At 40.6% G+C, this 8,979-nt stretch overlaps 2 protein-coding genes across 4 annotated transcripts in view; one reads left to right on the top strand and one right to left on the bottom strand.

Moving 5' to 3' along the window:
• Positions 1–614: 614 nt before the first annotated feature.
• Positions 615–5,437, top strand: prkra (protein kinase, interferon-inducible double stranded RNA dependent activator). 3 transcript variants are annotated; one of them, XM_083681689.1, is made up of 8 exons: positions 615–777; positions 1,057–1,235; positions 1,377–1,458; positions 1,569–1,644; positions 2,464–2,581; positions 2,681–2,775; positions 2,874–3,036; positions 3,884–5,437. In XM_083681689.1, exons 1-8 carry the CDS (start codon positions 719–721, stop codon positions 4,039–4,041), a joined length of 930 nt encoding a protein of 309 aa, XP_083537815.1. In that variant the 5' UTR covers positions 615–718; the 3' UTR covers positions 4,042–5,437. The 3 variants fall into 3 exon arrangements, with proteins under 3 accessions (XP_083537815.1, XP_083537817.1, XP_083537816.1); XM_083681690.1 differs by lacking the exon at positions 615–777 and adding an exon at positions 803–870; XM_083681691.1 differs by lacking the exons at positions 2,464–2,581; positions 2,681–2,775.
• A 412-nt stretch (positions 5,438–5,849) lies between these two features.
• Positions 5,850–8,979, bottom strand: part of LOC310813122 (oxysterol-binding protein-related protein 6-like) — a 32,270-nt gene continuing 29,140 nt past the window's right edge. The window contains exon 23 of the mRNA XM_083681978.1: positions 5,850–8,952. Coding sequence (XP_083538104.1) covers positions 8,844–8,952 — 109 coding nt within the window. The 3' untranslated portion in view covers positions 5,850–8,843. The remainder of the gene's footprint in view (positions 8,953–8,979) is intronic.

The raw sequence follows: 8,979 nt of genomic DNA, 5'->3' as shown, positions 1-8,979 counted from the left end.
ATACTGGGGGGTGAGGTCCTCTCTGGATGTGGGGCCATTGGTGCTGGGGGGTGTGGTCCTCTCCAGGTGGGGGCCAATTGTGCTGGGGTGTGCTGGTCTCTCCTGGGGAGGGTCCTGCATGCTGGCTGTGTGGAAGAAGGTTTGATACTGTGATCCTTGCTCCAGGGTATTTATTTTTTGCATTGGTTTTAACTTGTTTTATGCCACATGCCCTCCCATAGCCCTGAGGTCATTTGTTCCTGTGTGGATAATTATATATTTGGCTGCTTTTAATTTGTGCTCTGAAATAACTTAAAGGTTTCAGAAATACTTTCTATAGTTTCAGTATTCATCAGTTCAATTAAAGTAAGCGTTATTGGCATCAATAAGACCACAAGCACTTTACTGCAACAGCAGTCAGAAACAAAAGCCTCTAAATCAGTTTGATGAGCAGAACACTTCCCAAAATAAAGGCCCCAAACTTAATATTTTACTCATACCCCAAATGTTATAAGATTGTTCAAATGTCCAGGAGATGGCAGTATACACCCATCAACTGACATATACAACCTGCGGAAGAAGAATAGTAATTTTGACCCCGTGAACCTGGATGTTGATGAGTTGTCACATCAAATCGGCAACTCCCCCCCTCTTAAATTTGCCGGTGCAGCAACCAATATATCTTTGTTCAATAATAATATACTCAATAAAATAGTTCAATCGTACTAGCTTGTAAGCCATGTCTCAAGACGGATATCAAACAACAGCCTTAAGGACCACGCTCAACAACAACACGAGGTCTGCCTAAAATACTATGTAGGCTAAGTTAGCTAGTAGCTAGCTAACGTTAGCGGCACACACATTGTTTCTCTCATTTAGCTACCCAGCTAGGTAAATTAGCTTGTTAGCCATTGTATGATGTTGCCAGTTATCTTCTGTTTGTGGCCAATGAACAGTTAGTCTGTTATTGTTGCAACTAAATAGGTTACAGTCTGTCACATAGCTTCAATAAAACACTTAAATCCGATTTTACACTTGCTACTACTTAGTATACAAACTGATTGCTTTCTTAAACAGCTTGAATGTCCAGCAACAACATCAGACAACCTGCCCTGGTAAAACACCTATACAAATTCTTCACGAATACGGCACCAAAGTGGGTAACCTTCCTGTGTATGTCATGGAGAAGGCTGAAGGAGAGGCTCACCAACCCAGTTTCATCTTCAATGTTACAATTGGGGAGGTTTCCTGTACGGGTGAGTCAACTGACAGAATTACCTATGTAGATTCTATGTTAATTGTTTCAATCATTGTTTCAATGATCTTTGAAGTTATTGTTCCACGTTTGCCTTATTGGAGTATGGTTCCATGAGTATCAAATGTGTGTTGGAACACAGGTCAAGGATCTAGTAAAAAAGCTGCCAAACACCAGGCTGCTGAGTCTGCCCTGAACATCCTGGAAATAGAGACAGGGACACCGTGAGTCGACACACACACACACACACACATTTTGCATGGTCATTTTTTACATTTCTGAAGCGCCTGCTACAACACTCCATCGACTCCCTAATTTGCTTTTCCTTCTACAGCCTTCACATAAAGTCTGAGAGCAACGGCGTAACTCCAGAGCCTAGCGACCAGCCCAACTCAGTGGGCATACTGCAGGTGACTTGGCCTAGTTATTATCCTTGAATGACTTTTTTATGTGTAGGACAACCATTCTACACTCACCGAGCACTTTATTAGGAACACAATACTAATACTGGATAGGGCCTCCCTTTTTTAGGAACACTGTACTAATACTGGGTAGGGCTTTCCTTTATTAGGAACACAATACTAATACTGGATAAGGCCCTTTGCTCTCAAAACAGCCTCAGTTCTTCGTGGCATTAATTCCACAAGATGTTGGAAACATTCCTTTGAGATTCTGGTCCATGATGACATGATTGCATCACGCAATTCCTGCAGATTATTCAGGTGCACTTTCAAACTGTGAATCTCCCGTTCTACCACATCCCAAAGGTGTTCTATTGGATTCAGATCTGGTGACTGGGAAGGCCACTGAAGAACACTGAACTCATTGTCATGTTCTTGAAACCAGTTTGAGACAACTTTTGCTTTGTGACATGGTGCATTATCATGCTGGAAGTAGCCATTAGAAGATGGGTAAATTGTGGCCATGAAGGGGTGCACATGGTCAGCAACAATACTCAAATATGCTGTGGCATTCAAGCGATGATTGATTGGTATTAACGGGCCCAAAGTGTACCAAGAAAACATTCCCCACACCATTACACCACCTCCACCATGAGAAGGTGTACAGGTGTTCCTAATAAAGTGTTCGGTGAGTGTAGAAGACAGCTTTTAGTCCAGCCATTTGAACACAGTAACCCGTTGATGCTGGCATTGGGCACATGAGGCTTTGACAGATGATGACGTACTATCATGTCTGTGTTATGTATCCTGTGGATTTGTGAAATAAAGGAGCTGGCCCTGCAGAGGGGATGGCGCCTCCCTGAATACACTGTCCTCATGGAAGCAGGCCCACCTCACAAGAGAGAGTTCACAGTTACGTGTAGAATGGAGTCGCTAACAGAGACAGGTATGGTAGATGGAGGGATTGATTTGAACATTTCCTCTGCTTCAAAAGGTAGTTTAGTTTAGTCACTCATTTACATGTCATCCAACGTGTATCCAACAGCAATGGGAAATTCCAAAAAGGTGGCCAAAAAGGCAGCTGCAGAGAAGATGGTGTCAAAACTACAAAATCTGTCAGGTTGTCCTGAAATCACATGGGTGTGTATAATATGGTTCCCCCCTTTATTTCGTTCCGAAATAAAGCTGCAGCGTCTTATCATGAATGTAATGTGTGTCTCTTGATCAACTGATTTCAGTCACCGAAGCCCAGTGTCCGATTGGAGAATTTGCGGAACTCGTCCGCAGAGAAGATAACGCTACTACGAAGGAACCCACTCAGCATTCCCAACACGGATTACATCCAGATGATGTTGGAGCTGTCCAAGGAGCAAGGCTTTGAGGTCACGTACTTCGACATTGGTAAGATTATCCTCAAAAGTTAGATATGTACGTCCTTCACTTGTCTACCTGTGATGAGCCAAACAGGAGTGGTCCAATCATGAAGAAATGCCTGCTGACGAAGGCTGCTTGTTGGCCGAAACGTTTTGTGGTGGGATAACTTGGGAGCAGCAGTTTAGCGTGCAGGCTTTTCTTCATCCTGGGTGGAATCCTAACTCGAGATCCGAGCACATTAACTCCAACATCATAAGTCTGACGCACGCAGATCTTGAGTTAGGATTCCACCCTATTTGATCATCCTTCCCCATTATGCTGACCATGAATTCACCCTCGCTCTCTTGAAGTCTGATCAGACACATTTAGAAATCCCGGTAATTCCTCTTGATATGTTTGTTTCTGGTTGAGTTTGTGAGTGACGGCGCACGTTCAGCTACGGGTGAGTGAGAATCCTGACGTGTCCTAACCTAATAGTGTTTACCTGTATAGTGTTCATGTATATGTAGTGTATAGCTAGGTGAAGCATCTCTTCCTTTATTACAGGGAAACAAACCCACAAAGTCCACTTTTTGTTCATAACTAGCAGGATCGAATCGAACCAGAAGCGCTGAGACCACCTCCTCAGGTGGACTGAGTTTGGTTCGGTTTGTTTTGTTTGTTTTGCAAAATTCAATGTTTAGATGTTGATGTTATTCTCCATCGAAACAAACCCCACTGGATTCAAAACAAATCTTATTGTCTTATTGTTATCCTGGTTCAAATATAGTCTTATGGTCTATAGTGTCATGGAGATAAAATCTCTCCAACAAGAGACCTGACGTCTTCAAATATCCCAGTTACGATGTGTAAATGTATGTGTTTTGCTCTGCAGACGAGCTGACGGTGAACGGCCAGTACCAGTGCCTGGCAGAGCTGTCTACCTCACCAGTCACCGTATGCCATGGCACGGGCATTTCCTGTGGCAACGCACACAACGACGCTGCACACAGTGCACTTCAGTACATCAAGATCATGGCCTCCATCAAATAAACCTCCACAAACCAGCACAGATGTTTCACCTGCAATGTAATTTATGGAACTGAGGAAAAACCCATTTGATAACCTATGAAATATGTATGGTCTCTCTATTATTATCTTTTTTTTTTTTTTTTTTTTTTTTTTTACTGTAGAGCTCACACCATGTGGATGATGGTGGCAATATGAATAGGAAAGCCATTCAGACAAATCAAGTGATTTTTTGTTTTGTTTCTTTTTTACAACTGACAAGTCAACAACGTTCATCATGGCTCCTACAGTGTTTTATTGCTATTATATAGTTTCTTTGACCACTGCAGTCTTGTATCAGAGAATACAACATTTTTAACAGTATTTGCACTAACAAAGGAGAGGAATCTAAATTGTAGCTGTCTACTCATGTAGACAGTATGAGAATGAATTTCCCCCAAAAAATGATTTAATGTAATCTTACTGGAAGCCCCTCATTTTCTCAGTGGGAAGTTGAAATGATGAAGCAGATGTAAAATGGGCCACTTGGATAAATGAAGTAGGAACACACATTGTACACAAACTTAATTTCACATTTGTATTTGCTTTGATGTACTTGGAACTATGTTTGTGCTTTGCTTGTTTGGTTATCATTTTGATTATCAAATTCAAGATTCAAGTACAATTTGTACTACAGCAATAATCCCCTCTATTTACCAGTTAGCATAGCATACAGGCCATTCTAACTTTCAGTTGGATTTTAGAGTAAAGATTTGAGCTTTGTTTTTTGCAGTTACTGTACGTTTGTTTTAACTAAGTTGTTTTATTCAGTGATACAGAGGGATTACGTGTTACCTTGAACAATACCATCAGTAGGTTTTTGTAAAGAGAGGAATTCTCCACAGTAATATATTACCGTAATTCACAAACAAGACTGCTCAATTAAAAATGTTTTACATTTAGGTTGAATTGTGCTCACATTGATTGATATGGCAGGGTCAATGTCTAGATTCTCAAAGCATTTGACATATATTTTTTCAAGTTAATCTTCAAAAGTTATGTCGCGCTGCCATGTATGTTAGAAGGCTTTGATTTTGAGTTTGTGTTGGGCTTTACCCTGAAGTGGTCTGAAATAATCCTGGAATGATTTGTACAAAGGATGATTCCACCATTCCCCAAATGTTTGACTTGTATACATGGGCCCATTTGTCTTTGAACAGCAGAATAAGTGACATGTTGCTGTTTCTGTCATGAAGCCTAGATTGGGCAGTTTAATTCAAATCTATTTTCCTTTCACATGGTCTTATGTAAATCATGATTTTTATTTGACTCCAAATGTGGATTTTCTGTCTGTACACATGATGTTTTGGTGGTTTCATCCCCATTATTTGCTGTGTGCCTAGTCATGTTAGTACAAAAATTAAATGTGACGTGTGGGACATACATGTCTAATAAATCTACTGGTTAATGGCCTCATCTTTTCGAAGGTCTCCCTTCTTAAACCTTCAAAGATCGGAGATTGAATAATTTAGAAATCAAGGACAAGTAACAAGACAAAAACTGACCGGATTATTCATTGGCAAAAGTAGGCACAAACTATGCATTTCTACCATCTACTGGACAGGAGTGTAATTGTAAATAAAATGGGTGTTCACTGGGAAAAAGCAGTTGTCTCAGCCCTGTCTGCTCTGTGGGACATTGGTCACTGGTCCATCACTTTCTTTTAGATGAGAGACTAACTAGACTTAGTTTAGTTAGAAAGAGGGTACAAAATGGGTTGAGATACACTTACCAGTAGCAGCTGAACACCTGACTGGATTGGCACACTGCATCAGACTATCACTCATTCCACACAGGGTTTTATGTTTTTATTAGAACAAGCACTATGTAGCAGCAGTGTACAGTGTTCATGGAAAGATATGTACTTATACAATTGCACTTTAGAAGGTACCCATTAGGAAATGGATGTATAGAAGTCAGCTGACACAGTGCGTAGTGGTACATGTCAGGCCGAAAAACAAGAAGTATAAGTCCAATTGAGAAAACAAAACCTTTTGTAAGGCATTTGCAACATTCATTGGCAGGCTGTCATTTAAACATGCAGGTATATTAATAACTGATGAACTAGTCAGGAGGTCTAAACAGTCTCTCTGTCCTACTGTGATGAAACAAGAAAGCAACAGGATGTCTCAGATTTTTTCTTTCACTTGAACACGTCTCTGGAGCATGGTTGAATGTTTCAGTCTAGACAGACCACGACAATGTCAATAAACCTTTGATACTGTTCAGAACAAAGATTTGAGTTGAAGTGTATGGTAAGTATGCATGGTCAGTGTATGGCAAATCTTAGTACCAGTCCAATCAAAGAGGGTAAATAGCAATAAGCTGCTGTATTGAACCATCTTGTAATGAATCCCTGCCTAAAGAAGATTTCAGATGACAATACATTCTTAGGTAAATGTGACACATTCACAAAATGCAGGAAGCTGACTTATGCTGACCACCATTACGTAGTAGAGCTGGGAAGACACTACTCCATGGGGAATGTGGTTTATTTAATCCTATATGGTATCCTTATTTGGCGTGGGGTTTCTTATCAGTACTGTGTGTGACGTGTTAATAAATGTCTTAAGGCACAGCAAGTGGAACTGGTGCTGAGGGAGTTAGAACTGAGGGTATGAACAGAAAGGAGAAACCTAGAAACATACACTGTATAACTAAATTGACAGACAGTTTCTGAATAACTAAGAATATCAGAGTTTTTATAACCTAAACTACTGTGTGAATAGTTTACACAAAATGTCGTTTTGCTACACAAACCATTCCACAAACGTACATACTGTACAGTCGTTCACTGATATAAAACATTTTTCCAATTTGCTTCAAATTCCTGCTTCATCCTTGACAAAATCATGCAAAAGAAAGGTGAATGTTATCTTCCAAATGTATTTAAGTAATACCATATAATCTGTTGCTCATTGTAGCCTACTGATTCTGTGATTATTTAACACATTGAACCTCATTGTGTATTTACTTACACATAGAGAGACAGAGGGAGGGGACATCAAATACATACATTAAAGCTGATATGCTTAGCAGGTTCGCAGAATTGATCTAGACTTAAAAAAATCTATTGCTACTGTGTAATGCTAATGGACCACATCATAGCTGTAAACTCTCTCGGAATTGGAGACTTGTAGAAGAACATTCAATTACCTTACCTGTGTGGTTATTATATAATACAATATATATGCTTGTCTTTGGCTTCAATATCAACATTCTACCAAACATACATTATGAGCATTCTGAAGTTGATGATTGAATAACTCCAGCCGTTTGCTTTCTTCTGTAATAGACCGCTTCCACATAAGAACTTACAGTATGTTATGCATTTTCACGGAACTGGCAGTAGATGGTGCTAGTGTTTCATAATTCCCCAGTTGTGTAAGGAGGGGTAGTTGTGAGCATGTTGGTCATGTGGCTCTGGGTAGAGGACACTCTGACCTTCAATCTGCACTGGAGAGTAGTAGAGAACAGGTTTACCCCTCTTTCACTACGTCTGACGTTTCAGAGGAGAGGGGCTCGCCCCACGGTCTCGAGGAACATTGCGTGAGAGCACTCTACAACAAGAACCACATGAGGGGGATATACACTGAAGAGAGACTGCTGGCTGACCCACTATATATGGATGCAGATGGTGCAGACAAGTGACGAGGTTTAAAATTAGACTTTGGGCAGCAGGGTAAAGGGCACAGGGCCAAACATTCTGGGGAGGAATGTCTCCATATCATGAGGGGGACTGGCTGGTACACGTGTCCCTATATTTACACTGTTGGCTGAGATTCTGCAATACGAAGAAATTGTTTTATGAGGAATCACTCAAAATAACGTTTTACGGGAGACCAGCACACGGGTAGCAGTATTGTCAACACATGTAGTAATAATATAGTGGTGACGAGGTTACTACACATGAAGGGTCAAAAACCAAGTTGTTTACATGCCAGTGCTTACGTATCAGCTGTTGGACATGTCTGGTGATGATATATATCTTCCAGCCAAAAGGAATAGCTCTAGTGAGGTCATCTTTGGGGAAATGCTCCAGCATACAGCAATGTTTTTCACCTATGCCAATAATAGAAAACTTACTTTTTAAACAATTTTGGGTCCCAAGAGAGAATATAGCTATGATACAGATTCAACTAATGTAAAAGGCTAAAAAAACAAAAAAAAACAATCTGCCCATTCACACTATAGTATACCCTTTTGGTAAATCCTAAGATGAATTAAAGATATTTTACAAAAATATCTCTTTTTCTTTTCTTTTCTTTTTTTTTTCTTTTTTTCTTTTTACAACAAATGATGTTGATATAATATATAGCATTATGCCAATGAAAGCTGCACTCTAAGCATGCATGGTACATACAGTAGGTAATCAAAGGCCTAATTCAAACTAGTCTAAACCAAACCGCTCTCCGAAATCAAATGGCTTTCACTAAAAGCTTTCAAATGGGTGGTATGGATAGGCGACTTTTTAAGGCAAGGACGTACTCAGAAGTCAAAACGGCTTAGGATAGATCTACGTGGTAAGATTGTTGCCCTAACAACCCAGCCTCTGCAAGTACAATGAAGGTGATCCTAGGAGAGGAGGTTTGGACGGCTGACCACGGTGCCTCAGTGTCCAATCAGGCCCTTGGTCACCAAGCCATCTTTCAGCTCTGCAGTCCCTTGTGTCCATGCTCACCATTGTCTAGTCTTGTCACTTAGGCGTCAATTTTAGAACCTTATTGTGCATAGGTTAAATCCTCTTTGTCTGCAATGATGATAGGGTGTGCGCAGCAATCCATGTGCTACCATAGGTTGGGGTTTTCCATATTAATGAAGCCGGGGCTTTTGCGAAGCTCCCAGTACGCATTGTTAGAGACCCACCTTTCCCGCTGATGGGCATCTACAACTTTCCTAAGAGAGAAGAGACAGGCAGTCAAC

Source organism: Argentina silus (genome assembly GCF_951799395.1).
Source record: "Argentina silus genome assembly, chromosome: 12".
Taxonomy (NCBI): domain Eukaryota; kingdom Metazoa; phylum Chordata; class Actinopteri; order Argentiniformes; family Argentinidae; genus Argentina; species Argentina silus.
Note: the sequence above shows the minus strand (reverse complement) of the source record. Positions and strands in the feature narration are given on the sequence as shown.

Bases quoted from the DNA above. Each gene is read 5' to 3' on its own strand.
- prkra (XM_083681689.1), top strand. From the start codon at position 719: ATGTCTCAAGACGGATATCAAACAACAGCCTTAAGGACCACGCTCAAC. The intron at 778-1,056 runs GTCTGCCTAAAA...TTTCTTAAACAG, and splicing joins ACGCTCAACAACAACACGAG to CTTGAATGTCCAGCAACAAC. The intron at 1,459-1,568 runs GTGAGTCGACAC...TTCCTTCTACAG, and splicing joins GAAATAGAGACAGGGACACC to CCTTCACATAAAGTCTGAGA.